The 15,858-nt window shown below is 38.7% G+C and overlaps 1 protein-coding gene across 1 annotated transcript in view; it reads left to right on the top strand.

Moving 5' to 3' along the window:
• Positions 1-15,858, top strand: part of LOC140312974 (protocadherin-15-like) — a 192,614-nt gene that overhangs the window by 155,438 nt on the left and 21,318 nt on the right. Inside the window, exons 25-30 of the mRNA XM_072390881.1 lie at positions 277-386; positions 1,096-1,236; positions 7,642-7,769; positions 11,480-11,695; positions 13,262-13,350; positions 14,801-14,977. Coding sequence (XP_072246982.1) covers positions 277-386; positions 1,096-1,236; positions 7,642-7,769; positions 11,480-11,695; positions 13,262-13,350; positions 14,801-14,977 — 861 coding nt within the window. The remainder of the gene's footprint in view (positions 1-276; positions 387-1,095; positions 1,237-7,641; positions 7,770-11,479; positions 11,696-13,261; positions 13,351-14,800; positions 14,978-15,858) is intronic.

Raw genomic sequence — 15,858 nt, 5'->3', positions numbered from 1 at the left:
TTTACCTATCTGGGAGATGTTTTACTTCACTTCACAAGCTGGCAAGGCCATAACTCTTGCATATTGAATGTCTCTATGTTATTGTAAACTGTCAATAAAGATATTCCCAAAAAAGCTTATCAAAAATTTACAAAATTCCAGTTATCGATACCAGCTCAGTCAGATATTTTCAACTACAACCTTAACGTACATCTTCTTATCTTCAGTGCCTGTAATGTTGTATTATTACCCCTATGTTGGGCAGTACTGTTTGCCTCATGATTTGTGTCTTTCCAGGTTTGCTCCTGTTAGAGAGCTGGCTCCAGTTGGCACTCCAGTGGGGACTATTCTTGCTGCTGCTATCAATCAAACAATCTTCTACTCCATTGTTGCAGGAAATGAACTAGGTATGGGCAACAGATCTTATACCATGCAGGAAATCAACCCTTAGCGAATGGCTTTTCAGGTTATTGCACAAGACGATGTTGTTTCCCATTACAAATTCTCACTCTTAAATTATGCCGAAGGCCTGTGGTTTGAAGTTGAACTCCTATCCTTGCTTTTTTTAATCATTTTCATTTAATCCTTTTATTTATTTCATTGAAGATGTAGAAATATATTTCTACTAACATGTAAATGAGATTCAGATTTGAAAGCGCTCTTTTATTGCGGTTCGCCGACTACAGTCGTGAGCACTGTTTCTGTAGAAGTGTGTCTCAATAGTCAGTGTAGATGAGAAAGACGGTTCAGGCATACTCACAGCTGCAGACTGCTCTTCAGACTTGTTGGTAAAGTCTGACGGGAATATTTACACTCATGCAGCGTGAGAAGAGCAGGCAGGTGTGAAGTAAGCTCAGGTTATTTAGCCAAAAGCAAAAGACGCATGCATGAGCTGAGGAGAGCAGAGGGAGAAGATGGAAGCCACTTCTTAATATATACACTTCAGCAACTCCTGCAGTGCTCTTCTAGATCAGATCATCTAATTCTGAACTAATAAGTTTTAAAAATACTAAGGGATTAACCAGGGTTTCTATTTATTCAGTTATCCATGTCACAGACTTGTCTTTTCTTCAGTTGTTTTCTTTTTCAATTCAGTCTAATTTCTTTTGGTTTCAGGTCACTTTAAGGTGAACAACAGTACAGGTGTGATCTCAACAGCAAAGCCTCTGGATTATGAAAATGTGACCAGCTACATCCTCAGGGTGCAGGCAGACTCTATGCTGGTTGTCATGTCCAACTTACGTGTGCCTTCTAAAAGTAAGAAATATGGAGGTTTTGTTTTGTTGTTGTGTTGGAGTCTTGCAGTAAACTGATGTTTCCTTCACTGTGACCGTCCATGGTTAGATACGGCCTCAGAAATGATTCTGCAGCCTAATTTCTATTCACTTGCACGTTGTCTGCATTCAAATCAAGCTTTTATTTTTGTATCATACATTTCTACAAATCTGTGGTTTATTTATTTTTTTCCTACCTTACAAGGAACTACAGAAATATCAAACTTGCACCCTTGTTGGTATTACAAAGCCATCAGTGCTTGCAAAACATTGTTACCCTGAGAAGGCGAAGGCCTTTGTGGCCATTGTCCCCTGAGAGAAATTATTTGAAAATAAGTCTTCATTTAAGGACATCTGGGGAATTTTGTAGAAACAACTTGCAGCAGTATTGTAACCTACTACGTTTATCTAAGTCATGCACTATTATTTTGGTTAATAATTTATTAAACTTTCAAAAGAAGTTGAACTGATTTTAATTTTAAAAAATAATCATTTGTAAATTTAGATAAATCTGATAGATATTATGTGATTTTGCAAACTAAACAATTGACAGGTCTATTGATTAAAAGAAAAAAGCCATCAGTCAATCGATGAAGGTCATTATTATTGTCAGTGACATGTGATAGCTTGGCTCCACCTCCATCTTTTACAACAGTAAAATACAGCTTTTCTATCATTAGATGCCAAATTTAATGACTTAAATGTTGTAGTAATCATAAGGGACATTTTTTTCTTCTGTACATTAGTTACATGACCTGCAGGTCAGTAAGTATTCTCAAAATATTAGGAAACACTATCAGGGTTTTTACATGGAATAGAGTATATTTCCATTGCTGTATTGTACAAAACATGTAGAAATTATATATAATTGTTTTAGAAAATAATAGTAGTAATAATGGTAATAGTAATTCACTGAATACTGAATGTTTCCGCACCGCTGACTGTAAACAATGAGACTTGTTTCATTGTGTGGCATTTAAAAGAATAGGTCAGGGTAGATAATCAGTCATCCAGGTCATGGTAATTCTAAGAGCTTGAATAAAGGCACTTCAAACCCCAGAACACCCTCAGACAGAGACTGGTTCATCCAAAGGGCAAACACACAAACAAAAACTGAGTGGCATCATATGTAGTCAAGGAAGCCATCTGTGTTAAACTGGAAAAACGGTCTTTGAACAGAGGGGGTGGTCTCGGTTATCACAGTCCCAGCACTTACAATGCAGCCTTGACACTCCTCCGTTAGTGGATTCACAACCAATCCGTACTGTGGATTCTGTGACCAAAACTTTCTCATTCAGACAAGTAAACAACTCATAGGTGAGAATGACTTTAACAACCCACACAAAGGTCAGGTAGTTCAGTGACACATGCAACCTTAACCACCTGCCATGTGTGAACTGCACCAGTAATACTCGATACTCCCCATCAACTAGTTTCGGACTGAATGATCCTTTCAAATGAGAGGTGAAACGTCTTCAAGAATCAATAAGTCCAATTGCCCCCTTAGGAAAGCAATTAAAAGAACTCTTAAAGGCAGATTCAGCTACATGAAACGTGTTGAGCCATGAAATTCAGACTTTATTTGCTTCAGTGCAAAGGAACTATAAATGTACCACATGAGTTCTTCACTCTTTTGAATTTATTTTTAAGTGCTTCCTCTCTTTGAAGGTATACTAACAGGCTGCTGTTTGTGAACTCAGCCTTTAAGCATGGCCACTACTCCCCGGTGCTGCAGAGTAACATAAAGGTTCACAGAATGATGAGCTGAAGTCATAGATTGGGTGTCATGTAAGAGTCACTATACTGATAACTTGTCTGTATATTATAGCAAAAATCTCTACTCAGAAAACAGGACGGTGGTAAGAAAACTGTCATTGGCTGGTGTTTACTCACCCTTTGGCCAAAATTAGCTGTCCAGAAATGTCCCCAACACAGCAAGATATGAAGAAACAAGGGAGCAAATACACCAGCACACACTCCTGCTGGGTCATAAGATAAGATTGAGTAGGGTTATTTGCTATGAGTCTCTATGTATTTTAGGAATATTGTACTGAATATGTCTTTAGTTGGACAATTTCCCATTTCAGGTAAATGCTTTAGTTTTATTTTTTTTTTCTCTTTTTTTGTAATTTAGACAGGCCTCCCCTTGTATGTGATTGGTTGAAGAAACAATCATTAGAAATTTTCGGTTAGTGGGATTTATGGGTGTTCCCATTTTAAGGTCTCGCTGGACTTAAAACGTTTGTGAATTTGACTTTAAATGTTGTTCAAGTATACAGTTGTCTTTGCTTTTCAGAGTGTTGAACTGTATGCTTGCACTTTCACAAATGGAGGTTTGTTTTGCAGCACACAGACACTTTGGGCTGCACTATCTGATCATTGTGGCCAGTTTACTGACATACAGGTTTTGTATAATGATAGATGAAGTGCTAACAACAGATAGTGTTCAATAAACAATCAATGAACTTTTCCTCTGGCCTCTCGTTTCCTCACTGGATGTTTCTCTCACGCACTGATGGCAATAATTACAAGAAAACAGTGGTTAGGCACATACTCCACGTCAGATGTAAAGTTGAGGACCCTTTCTCACACATAGGGGAGAGCTCTCCCACCTGAACGTACAGACACTGTTTCTTTTCTTGCTTGTATTTTGTTTGAAGGCTTCAAGATGAAGAACATCTTTTTAATTGGCTTAAATTATAAGTGTTTATAAGTGGACTGTTTTGTCAGGTAGATTATCTCAGTCTCCTTATGACCAGTGGTCTGTATGGGAACTTACATAATCAGTATGTACACATGCATACAGTACACAGACATTTATGTGCGCATTCTATAATCCAGGATAAGATCAAGATTTACTCGTATGTTCTGTAGAAGATAATGGACTCTTAGGCACACTCTAACTTGCTCTGCCTTAGAAGTAATCCTTCCTCTTAATGGACCGGTTTCTTTTTTTTTGCATGTTTATGAGTGTGTGAGAGTGAGCGGAGAGGAGTAAGGGATAAACTATATTTATATTTTTATGTCCTGAGGGGATATGGCCACCTTTTATTCCTTTCCTTTCCTTTCCTTTCCTTTCCTTTCCTTTCCTTTCCTTTCCTTTCCTTTCCTTTCCTTTCCTTTCCTTTCCTTTCCTTTCCTTTCCTTTCCTTTCCTTTCCTTTCCTTTCCTTTCCTTTCCTTTCCTTTCCTTTCCTTTCCTTTCCTTTCCTTTCCTTTCCTCTCCTCTCCTCTCCTCTCCTCTCCTCTCCTCTCCTCTCCTCTCCTCTCCTCTCCTCTCCTCTCCTCTCCTCTCCTCTCCTCTCCTCTCCTCTCCTCTCCTCTCCTCTCCTCTCCTCTCCTCTCCTCTCCTCTCCTCTCCTCTCCTCTCCTCTACCCCTGCTCTTCACACCACTGCTATTGTCCATGTAATGTGATGTGCTGTGTTTTGTTTATCCAATTCCCTCGGTGCGTCCTTAGTTCCAGTGCCACACGACGAAAAATGGTCCTTGACTTTGCAATTTTTTTTTCCTAAGCTGCAGTGTTGGAAAGATTTTGCTCACTACATTTTCATCCTGTTTAATGCATAGGTGTACCTGTGACAAATTAGGGGGAGAAGTTTTATACTCACAATATGTGCATGTTCTTCTTAAAGGGACAGGATGTTTCATTTAAAAAAGCCAATTCCACTGTGTAACATTTGGGGTGATCTATTGTCGCAAAGTCTTTATGATATTAATTTTAGTGGTTTCTTTAGTGCAGAATTGCATAAAAATGAGAAAAGTGTTTTTCATTATTTTTGAACAAGCAATTTACAACCCCAATTTCAAAAAGGTCAGTATGCTGTGTAAAGCGTAAATTAATAACAGACTGCAAGATTTTAAAATCTTATAAACCAATTTTCTATCCACAAAAGAACTTCTGGTCACTGTGTCATAAAAAATGTTCGCTCATCTTGAATTGGTTAGCAGCATCTGAAGGAACTTGTTGCAATTAACTAGTTTATTTGGAAAAAGTTCAGAGGTTCAGCAATCTGCAGAATACAGTCTGTACAAATTGTAGAAAATGTTCGGAATAGTGTTCTACAATGTAAAATTGTAAAGATTGAATATTCCATCATCTACAGCATAGATGTAAAACTCAGGGTAATTATATTATCTATGCTGCTATAAAAAAATAAAAAATAAATATATATATTATTATTTATGGTGTTGCATAATAAACTGGAGTGGTCTGCCAACATATAAGCAATGTACAGGAGGGGCCAGAGCCGTCTCTCTGCTGTTGTCTGCGGGGGGAGTTGAACTACAGACAAAAACTGTAGGCGCCTGGACAAAACTGGTAAAAAAAAAAAAGGCCAGTTCTGTTGTAGACAGAAGACTAGACCCTCTCAGAACATAATGTCAAAATAATCAGATAATCTGGAGACATTTCTGTGTGCAAGGTGCCCATGATCTTTGGGCTCTCTGGATCCCCTGCATCAGCTCAGGAACACAAAGCAGGTCGAAGCTCTCTGTCATACAAAGAACAAGGCTTATTTGTACATGATTCACAAATGCTGCTGTTCTCTCTGGACCAAAGCTCATTCAAGATCGACGGAGACAGGTGGAAAACGGTTCTGCGGTCAGACAAATTGAAAATCTGAATTGTTTTTTTTTTTTTTTTAATAGCTGATGCTGCATCCTCTGGAGCAAAGAGGAGAGGGGCCACCAGGCTTGTTATCAGCGCTCTGTTCAAAAGGCTGTATTTCTGATGCTGTGGGGGAGCATCGGTGCCTATGGGACTGGCAACTTGCTCATTTAGAGAGACATCATTGAAGTTGAAAGGTGTATACAGATGATGTCTTTATCGGGGAAGAGAGAATGAAAATGCTAGATGTGTCCTATCTGCAGTCCAGACCTTTCCCGAGCAGAAAATGTTTGACATATTGTCAAATGCAAAATACAACAAAGAAGACTTGGGACTGTTGAGCAGCTAGAATCCTAAATAAGACAAGAATGGGACAACATTCCTCTACCAAAGGTCCAGCAACTTATTTTCTCCATTTGGTATGTTTTCCGAGTCCTTATGGGAGAGAATATTGGTTTATGAAATCATCAAATTATTGCATTCTGAGTCCCAACTTTTTCAGATTTGGGGTTGTAAATCCAAGAGCACTGCAGGACACCTTCTTCGTCCTCTGCCATATTACGTCTCCATGCTAATACAGAAGCCCGAACGACGCAAACCAGACGCTTCTCTCAAAGTGGGTTTTCCCACAGCCATTAAAGTTTCTGTGTCGATGTGGAATATTCAGCTGGCTACAATTTTTACAGCTAGATCTGGCTATGTTATAGACACTTGACCTTTAATCTGCAATTGTACTGTTAAAATGTTCTCCCTCCATGCCTAGCCCCATTACAGTCCTAATACTCACTACTGATTAGGTATTAACTTGTCTTTAATTTATTATTTCCAATAATGTGCTAAATGCATGCCTCTAACACTGTCGGAGCCTATCACTGCCGTGTGTAAAGCAGTGGGGAAAACAATCATCTCAACTTTAATGATGCGATTTAGACCGTGTTCAAAAGTAATTGCTTAGAATCATCAGTAATTCAGACGAGCTATGTTCCAATAAGGGTAAAAGTAAGTAATATCTCCTTGATAAGCTGGTAAACGGAGCATAAAATGGCTCAAATGTTTTCCAGATTTCAAAGTATCACTAAATTTCCCCTTTATTGTCTCACTGTTGTCAATGTCCCGAATATAGATTGAGGCTCTTTTAAAAAGGAGAACATTTTCATCTTATTTTATTAAAAAAATGTTCTCATTATTATTATTTCCGGGTTTTTTTTGGAATACAATTACGAAAACGGCTTGACAGTTATCATAATGCAGCTAAAATTGACTGCAAACTGAATCTGCTTCCTCACTGAAAATTAAGAAAAGTTTATTTCAGAATTGGTCGAAGCACCTTTCTTCATATGAGAAGAAAAAAGCAGAGTTTTTTTTTTTTTTTTAATAATTCTTTGATATTTTCAGTAGTTAATTGATTTAAAAGTATTCTGGGAAAGGGTTTCAAGTTGTCCTTTGAAGAGATGGACCAGCTGATGACCATCAATAAGTTATACTGATGTGACAGTTCTGAAGCCAAATTATGCAGTGTTGGATCATGTGCAGTTCAACTAAAGGAGATGTATTTATTCAGCAGCTGCTGGCTGTTGATTACATAAACTTTTTAAGCTTGTTCTAAATTTGAGCGCATGCAGCAAACTTTGCTTATCAGATGCTTGAATAACAGACAAGTAGACAGACTTGGAGGTCAATGCCACACGGTTGATGGTTTCTGATGAAACCAACAAACGTGTAGCTGAAGTGAATGTCATGTAAAGGACTTCATTCATCCTGGCACTATCTGCTTTTTGCAGCTAACACAGCCAAAGTGTTCATCGAGGTGGAGGACGAAAATGACCACCCTCCCGTCTTCTCGAGGAAGCTCTACATTGGCGGTGTGACAGAAGACACCAAGATTTTCAGCTCTGTGCTCAAGATAGTGGTAAGAAAACACCTGCTTTGATCTTTCTTTTGATTAGTCTTGTTGGTTAGACTAGTTTTTGACTATTTGGCATACATGAAATCGGGCTGAAAGAGCAGTGCTTGATTCTGCTCCGGATTTTTTTTTAGCAATTTCTCTATGACCATGGTGTGACAGTTCATCCAATCAGTTCTGCGCACCACAGTTTGATGTGCTCCCCTGTTCGCTTGTTGCATCTCTTTGTCTGTCTGCCTCATGCACAAGCAGGTGGGATGAGAATGACCTGAGTGGTGTAATTCCTGAATGTTCACACAAGCGTGGCTGGACACCCTTTCTGAATAGCAGTCTGCTCTGCCAAGGATGTTTCATGTTCCATCTTGTGTATGTCCATCTTCTGTGTGCGTGGGACGAGTGAATAGTGGCATACACACGCAGACTTATGTTAAAATAAACAACAACCACTGTGGAAAGCAGCCTGTGGATGGCTTTCACTTGCTCTTTGTATGTATGTATGCGTGTGTGTGTGTGGTATTATTTGAATGCTATTTTCACTTGAATTGCACATACTAAATATAGACATTAGTCCCTGCACCTCATCCCATGATCAGATAGACTGTATATATATTAGTGTTTGCAGTGATGTTAATCATGTTGCTGAAGTGTAGCTCGCGATATTTGAACTGATAACCCGAGAAGGAAAAATAATTGAATTCTGCAAACAAATGACTTATTTCAAATATAAGGACAATGACATTTGAAACAAATACTCACCAGAAAAATCTGCAGATTTCGTTAGCAAAACTCTAAACTCTGGTCAAAAGGCTGCACAGTGAACATACTTGAATACCAATGCTCATTTGTTCAAAAGGTCATTTAAAAGCCCGAGGTCAGTGTGGGTCTGGTGACAAGTGGGTTTTTGTTGTTTACTCGTTTTGCTGTTGCTCAAAACATAAGGTTATTTGAATATCTTGCAAGCTCCACACCTTAAACAATAATATGACTGCTTTAACTACTGTTAACAGCTGTTTTTATGGCAAAAGTGCCATAAAAACAGGTTTTTATAGCACTTTTGCATACAGGTTAATTATGATTTGGTCCTGAAATGCATGAATATGAATTTCACCTGATATATACAAACTGTGAAGTTTCTGTTTCCTCTCATTGAGAAAAACATGGGGCTCATTTTAAGGGGCTCACTAATTTCTAACCCTACTGGCTCGAGGCTCCCACAAGATTTTCTGTCAGGGGGTAAAGAAGGCTGGTTGAGTGTGAAGAACAAAACCAAAGTGTGTCTAATTGATTACCTTTTACTTTTACTAGGTGTTGCTTACTTTTCTACCTTTTTCTGGTGTGTTTGTGATGTCGAATTTGGCATACCACAAAATGATTGTTTGGCTGACAAACTCGAGTGAAAATGGGAAACAAGTTTCCTGTTTATCTGGTTTGTCTATGATTGAAAGCCTAATTTTAAATTTATTTTCTTTTTGCTGAGGCTAAATTTCCTATTAGGGACATAAAGAGAGCCAGAAAAGATAATGGGTCATGTATTTGTCCTAAAAGCTGAATCCTAGCAGCCACGTGTTGTGTTATGACAATCACCACATCAATAAGATTTTCTTTGAGCACTTCCGCTGGCAAGAAAAAAACACTAAAAACGATCATTTTTTTGGCCTGAAAAATTTTCACAAGAGTTTCAATGGGTCTCCAGGAAATTAAATCATCATATAATCAAGTCCAGGTTGAAACCTTAGAGAGGGGTGAAAACTATGCATCTTTCAGATAAGTTTTAGTTGCCCAGGTTCTCTCAACATGTAAAGATTCAAAGATATGAAACTGTATACACCACCTGACCAATTAAAAAACTCTGTCTATCGATCTGTTATCTATTAACTTGAGGTACACTCCAAAGTGCAGAATTAGGAGTTAGATGAATCCTATATTTTGCCAGGGGCATGGGATTTTTTGGCGTTTTGGCAAATTTTTATTCCTCTTATCCAGTCACAAAGCCTTTATTCCTGGCCAGAAATAGTTTGAATGCAAATAGTCACAAACAGTAACTGGCATAGATTTTTTATGAAAGTGGACAAACTTTCTAAAGTCTACATTTGGTGTTGTGGGAAAGTTGAGAGAAAAATGTTTAATTGATGGAATAAATGTGCACAAAAATAAGTAGAAAATGTATGACTACATGATTACATGCTGTTTTGTGTGACGATTTTAATCAATTAGTGAAAGTACTCAAATTACTCAGCTTCCCCCCTTTCTTTTTACGTTTTTAATAAGATGAGCCCCTTTTTGCTCTTTCATAAAAAGTTTATTCTCTTGCGTTCTGAGAGATTTTTAATGACAAATTTTCCCCATTACTGTCTTGTGACAGCTCTATGACAGTTTCTCTCCGTAATATAAAACTTTTAAAGGTCTGTCCTACATAAATGATGTTGGTACATACGTTTGGTTGAAAATTAACCCGGTGAGGACATCTGACTGTGTTGATTTATGCTGTCCTTCCACTTGGACAACCACACCACCACCTTCCGCCTCATGTGCCTATTGCCAGAGAGAAAGGAAAGAAAAAAAAAAGGAGAGAGATTGCGTCTATTTATCAGTGTCACCAGCCTCAGACAAGCACTCTGAAAATTGATGCCTGCATGTGAGCTCAATTGCCAATCAGACCCAGTACCTCAGAGCTAAACCAGAGAACTTTCTGGATTTTTTCTTTCAGCAAGATAAAGTATTTTCTCAAGCTTGTTCAGAGCGTGATCTTCATATGTTGTTTTTGAGGATTAAGTCTTTTTTACTTGAGCTGATCTGAATCTTCAGATGAACAATGAGCCTTCTGAAAAATCAAGAGATCATAACTGCTGTCGTTTGCACTTTTTTTAAACACTAAATATAATCAGTATGTCAAAATAGTACATCAAATGTTTATTGCTCGTAGTGAAGAAACTACTAAGAATTTCCCCTGACTCTGCAGCTTCCCCCTGCTTTATGGCACTTTATAGCAAGTTCCAGGTCATTGTTTAGCTCTCCGGCCGTGACTTTTCTGTTTTGGTTCACTCTCAAAGCTCTCATAGGATCCTTTTTGAGCACAGCATGCAGTTTTCCTGGAAAAACCTCTCTGTACACTACCTCATCAACCCCATGTGGCAGACAGACAGTTAGCAATATGCTTGTGAACATAGTGTAGCACTTAGCAGCAAAAGTCGAGAGTTTGCAGAGACCCAAAACAGAGCTAAAACAGAGTGAATATTAGTAAGAAAAAGGATTTGTCTAAAATAAATAACTTTGGATAAATCAGCTCTGAGTCATACATTTGGCTCCTCTGGCAAAAGCTAAATTATCTTATGTGGTAAGTCTGACTGTGAAATGGACAGAGGTGGAACTAAATAAACAAATTCATGGTCAAGGATTCAATCAATAGACTTTTCTTTTTATTATGACATTTCATTATGACATTGTTATGACAGCAGACATTTTGATATGTCACAGCAGGAAACCACAGGGGTGTTCATGGTGGCTGCATTCTATTTTGGCTACTGTGCATGCTGTTTAATTGTCAAGCTTTGCTCGGGCGCTAAAAGCAACTTTGCCATTGTTAATGTTATTCATTACATCTTTTTAGGCAGAGGCCTGTTTTCTTTCTGTTTTGAGAGTGATTTGACGCTATATGAATGAAACTGAATTGAATTGAATTGTCCAGTTTACTGGCATGTGCTACATGTGTTTTACAGGCCACCGATGTGGACACTGGGAATTACAGTGCCATGGCATACCGTTTGATTGTCCCACCCACAGCAGAGGGCCAGGACAGCTTTGTCATTGAGACCTACACAGGTATCGTCAAGTCGGCCATCATGTTTCGAAATATGCGCAGGTCCTACTTCAAGTTTGAAGTTATCGCTACAGATGACTACGGGAAAGGTCTCAGCAGCAGTGCCGAAGTGGTGGTAAGTATCCATTTTGAGGCTTAAGAAGTGAGTGTGAGTACGTAGACACTATTAAATATATACAGGATGCATATATACTCCTAGTCCTTGGCTTAAATGTCACTGCTTGAGCCGAGGCATATTGGTGCATGCTGTAAGTAGTTTGTACAGCAAACCTGGCCTCAGCTGTATAGATTTTCTCCTAAGGACTGTACTAAAAGTGTCTTTTCTGAGAAACTAACTATGTGAGGAAAAAGCAGCAGCTGTTTTTCAAAAGGAATGGAAACCATTGATGTTTTTCTGATGAAAGATTACACTGCAGCTTTGTATAGATTTTTGAGTGATTCAAAACGGAGAGAAATTTGATCAGGTGAAAGTGTATTAAGGTAAGTTGACATCAAACACGATAAAGGTTTTATCCCATTTAGACTCAATGCAACAAATGAGTGTACCTGCATACATGAGTTGGTCATGGCTCAGATCATTATGGGTTTAAAGGAGGGTTCTCTGATCTCTTTAGACCCAAGAACCTCATGACTCTAGCAGCCATCAATGAGTTAAACTCCGAAAACCTTCTAATCTGTTTATTTCAAACTGCATGCTGCTCAGTCATTTGTGATCACATATTCATGCACTTTTATCAAAATGTTGTAATTATCAGTTGATATTTATTTTTGCACCAGCCATGCAGCATGTGTATACTTATTCATTTTTACTTGGATTGTGGTATATGGAGTACTGTTTTATTTGTGTCAACAAAGGGAGTTTTAGGCATTAAAGGCTCTTCGTAACAATGGAAGAAAAGACTATCAATATATGAGGGTAAAGTTGGTCTCGTCTGTCTTCTTCATCATAGCAACTTGTCATTATGAACCTAGATTACGAGCTTTGGCTTTTACTCAGCAATACCTGTTTTAGTTACAGTCAGTCAAAACATTCACACAAGGTACAAAACACTCAATGTGTGGCCTCTGGCACTGGCTGGTGAGCCAATTAAAGCCTTTCTTTGAGCCTTGAAAATTAACTCTGTACACATAATGCGCATCTTCTGGTCTGTATGTTTGTCTTTTTTTCCCAGTAATTTCCCCACACACCCGCTGTTTGGGCTCAGCTTTGCCCCCAATTCAGTGCTTATATTTCCTGACTGTGAGCAGGCTTATTTTTCGTTCCAGTGAAATATGTCTAGCTAACAAGTCTCTAATGAGACAGAAGGAGAGTCTAGGACATTGGCTGAATGTGAGAGAGCAGTGAGTGCTTAACCACGGCGCTCGTTAATTTTCAAGGGGGAAACCTAATTTCACAGAAGCCACATGGGAGATTTTGCTTCAGAGCACAGAGGCTGCTGCCTATGCACTTAACTGTGGCATCAGAATTATGCCCCGTTAGGTTTGCCGCATGGCACCAATACAGTCACGCAATTAGGAGGCCTGACTTGCTGCACTGAAAGAATCATTTGAATGAGTCGACCAAACTCACAGTGGGAGATGCGATTAACTGCCTTAATCACAATTTATCTTGATTTCCTGTCTACATTTTTTTTTTATCTCTTGGTCTTTGTTTCCCTCTCTGTCCCACTTACTCTCTCAGGTTTCTGTGGTCAACGCGTTGGACATGCAAGTCGTTGTGTCCACTGTCCCTCCTACTTTATTGGAAGAGAACAAGGAGGAAATCATTCGGTAAGACAAAAGTCATGTCTCTTGCAAGTTAAAAAAAAAAGCCCATATGCACCTGTTGTGTGAGAAGAAAGTCATATCGGTGTGTGCATGGTGCTAAGACTTACTTTTGTGTGTACAGAAATTAGGCTGTCTGCTGCTATAAAATGATAGATGTCGCTTTAATCAGATGCCTGCTACTTCATCACACGTTCTTTTCTCATACATGAAACATATTTTCCATTATATTTCCTTGACTTCTAAAAAAAAAAAATGACCACAGATGGTGTGGTGACATCAGTTCTACCAAACAACTATACAAATACAGATGATATTATGTTTGAATATGTTGCGTTGCCTATTTTTGTTAACTAAGAAAATATCATTGATATCATGATCAATTTATCAAGAATGAGATTTGTGTATCAAAACTGCCTTTGTCAAAGCCAGTTCCCTGAGAAACACACAGGGTGATCTTTGGCCTTGCTGGTATGATGCTGTTCAGTTTGCAGTTCATATCCCTCATGGGGGTATGTGACACCAATTTTTCATTAATATCTTTTTTCTATCCACACTTGCATATATTTTTTACAATTTTGGCACAAAGACTACAAGTTAATAGTTTGGATAAATTATCCACGTTACACTGATAATCATGTTGATTAATAGATTTATGGACTTTATCCCCTGTTGTGTACTTGATGTCTGCATTGTTTGTGTCTGTATTGTTACTTTTGTAGTATCAGCGGCAAACTGGTGCCCCCACTGGGGTTTATCTGAAATACACTGCTTTGCAATGTTAAACTTGCAATTTAGAAAACAAAATAAGTGTGGTATGATGCGTTATCATCTGATGCCAGAGGTTTCTGACAAAGTGGTAGCATTGCATTATGCATGACACGTTGGCAGTTCAACTGAACTATGTAAGTATGTTCTCCTTTGCCAGATTAATTAAAGATAGCCATTCATGAGTCATCATTTTAGTGGCTCTTGGGCACAGGGTTTAACCAAATTAGTCAATCTGAAAGGCACATGGGTGTTAATAGTTGTTGTAGCTTGCTGTGTCTCTTCCACACAAGTGACTTCTCTTTAGGTAGAAAAACACACAAATTTGTTATGCTAAGCTCCTTACAGTGTTGCTATCATAGAGGTCGGCTAATGATCCAGGACCATTTTACTTGAGTGTTTAAACTTTTTATCCTCCATGCCAAGGGTTTCCTTTATTGGCTCTATTTTAAGGTGCAGGTTTCTCCTTGTCTGAAAAGGATTACCAGAGCCTTATTTGCCTAGAGCGGCAAATTGGTACTCAATGAGACAATCACTGCCGGAGTTGAGCATTTAAGATTGTTGGCTATAAAATTGCTTATTAGTTTATCTCTGCTTGTTGTTCTAAGTTGTTCTTTTGTCTCGTTTATAGTTAGGCATTTATTGTTTCTCAGAAAGAGTTTAATTTACTGTTTTGGTTTAATTTCAGTATTCTAGAGCGCCATGTCCAGGATCAGATTCCAGGTGCCAAGGTGATCGTAGAGTCCATTGGGCCACGTCGTCATGGTGATGGGTTTGAGCTGGAGGACTATAGTAAGTCCGACCTGATGGTGTACGCCATTGACCCGGTCACCAACAGGGCCATTTCACGCCAGGAGCTCTTCAAGTGAGTGGGTGAATTTTGCTTAAAAAAGGTTCAGACTAGCACTTGTTTTATTATGTTGTACCAACACAACATACCAGAACCTAAAAAGCTGTTCTGGCAGCCGGGGGACATGCCAGCAAAACATTTTATTTCTTTTCAGGGCGCATAGCTAGAAAGTACCCAGGATCTGTCGGTCTAAGACAGTGTGCTAAAACACCAAAGAGAGGCAGAGTACCACAGAAAAGTGCATAGAAGACATTTTACCAATCCATCAGAAGGAAAAAAAAAAAAAGTCCTTGGCCTCAGCTGGCACTATAGGACAGTATTGCATTTATCGTTGTCATGCTTCTTATTCCATCTGTCAAACCAATCAGACACCAATCTTCAAAGGCGGACTCCACCAGAGCATGAGAGTTTCGAATCAATAGGAACTCCCTCCATCCCTCCACCTCCCCCTCCTGTCATACGACATTCAAAACATTTGTGTAAGGCTGTACAATGTTTTTGGAAAAGAATTGATATGCAGTGTCATTGTTGAATATTGCGATGATGATGACTTCAATTATATAGACAAATTCTTCAATATATGGTGATAAGCTCAGATGTATGTCTGCGATCCAATTCTGCACCTGTGCATGCTGGTTAGTTGAATGCGGCTCTCATTAACGTACCCAAGCTCATCCTACTATTTCCTACTATACTACTAGAGTGTAAAATATTACGCTGTAGAGATCTGTAGCCAGCCAATTACTGCAGTCTAAGCTGTCTTTGCTGATGCTGATACCAGTGTTGACCATGTTAACATTGCAATGACAATACATTTTTCATATATTGCGTAACCCTTGTTTTTACCCCTATATCCTTGACCATCTGAGGTGCACCATATGTTTTTATGTCTGAAA

Source organism: Leuresthes tenuis, unplaced genomic scaffold (assembly GCF_036924035.1).
Source record: "Leuresthes tenuis unplaced genomic scaffold, fLeuTen1.0.hap1 SCAF_8, whole genome shotgun sequence".
Classification (NCBI taxonomy): domain Eukaryota; kingdom Metazoa; phylum Chordata; class Actinopteri; order Atheriniformes; family Atherinopsidae; genus Leuresthes; species Leuresthes tenuis.
The sequence above is the reverse complement of the archived record's forward strand: the minus strand, read 5'-3'. Positions and strand labels throughout refer to the sequence as shown.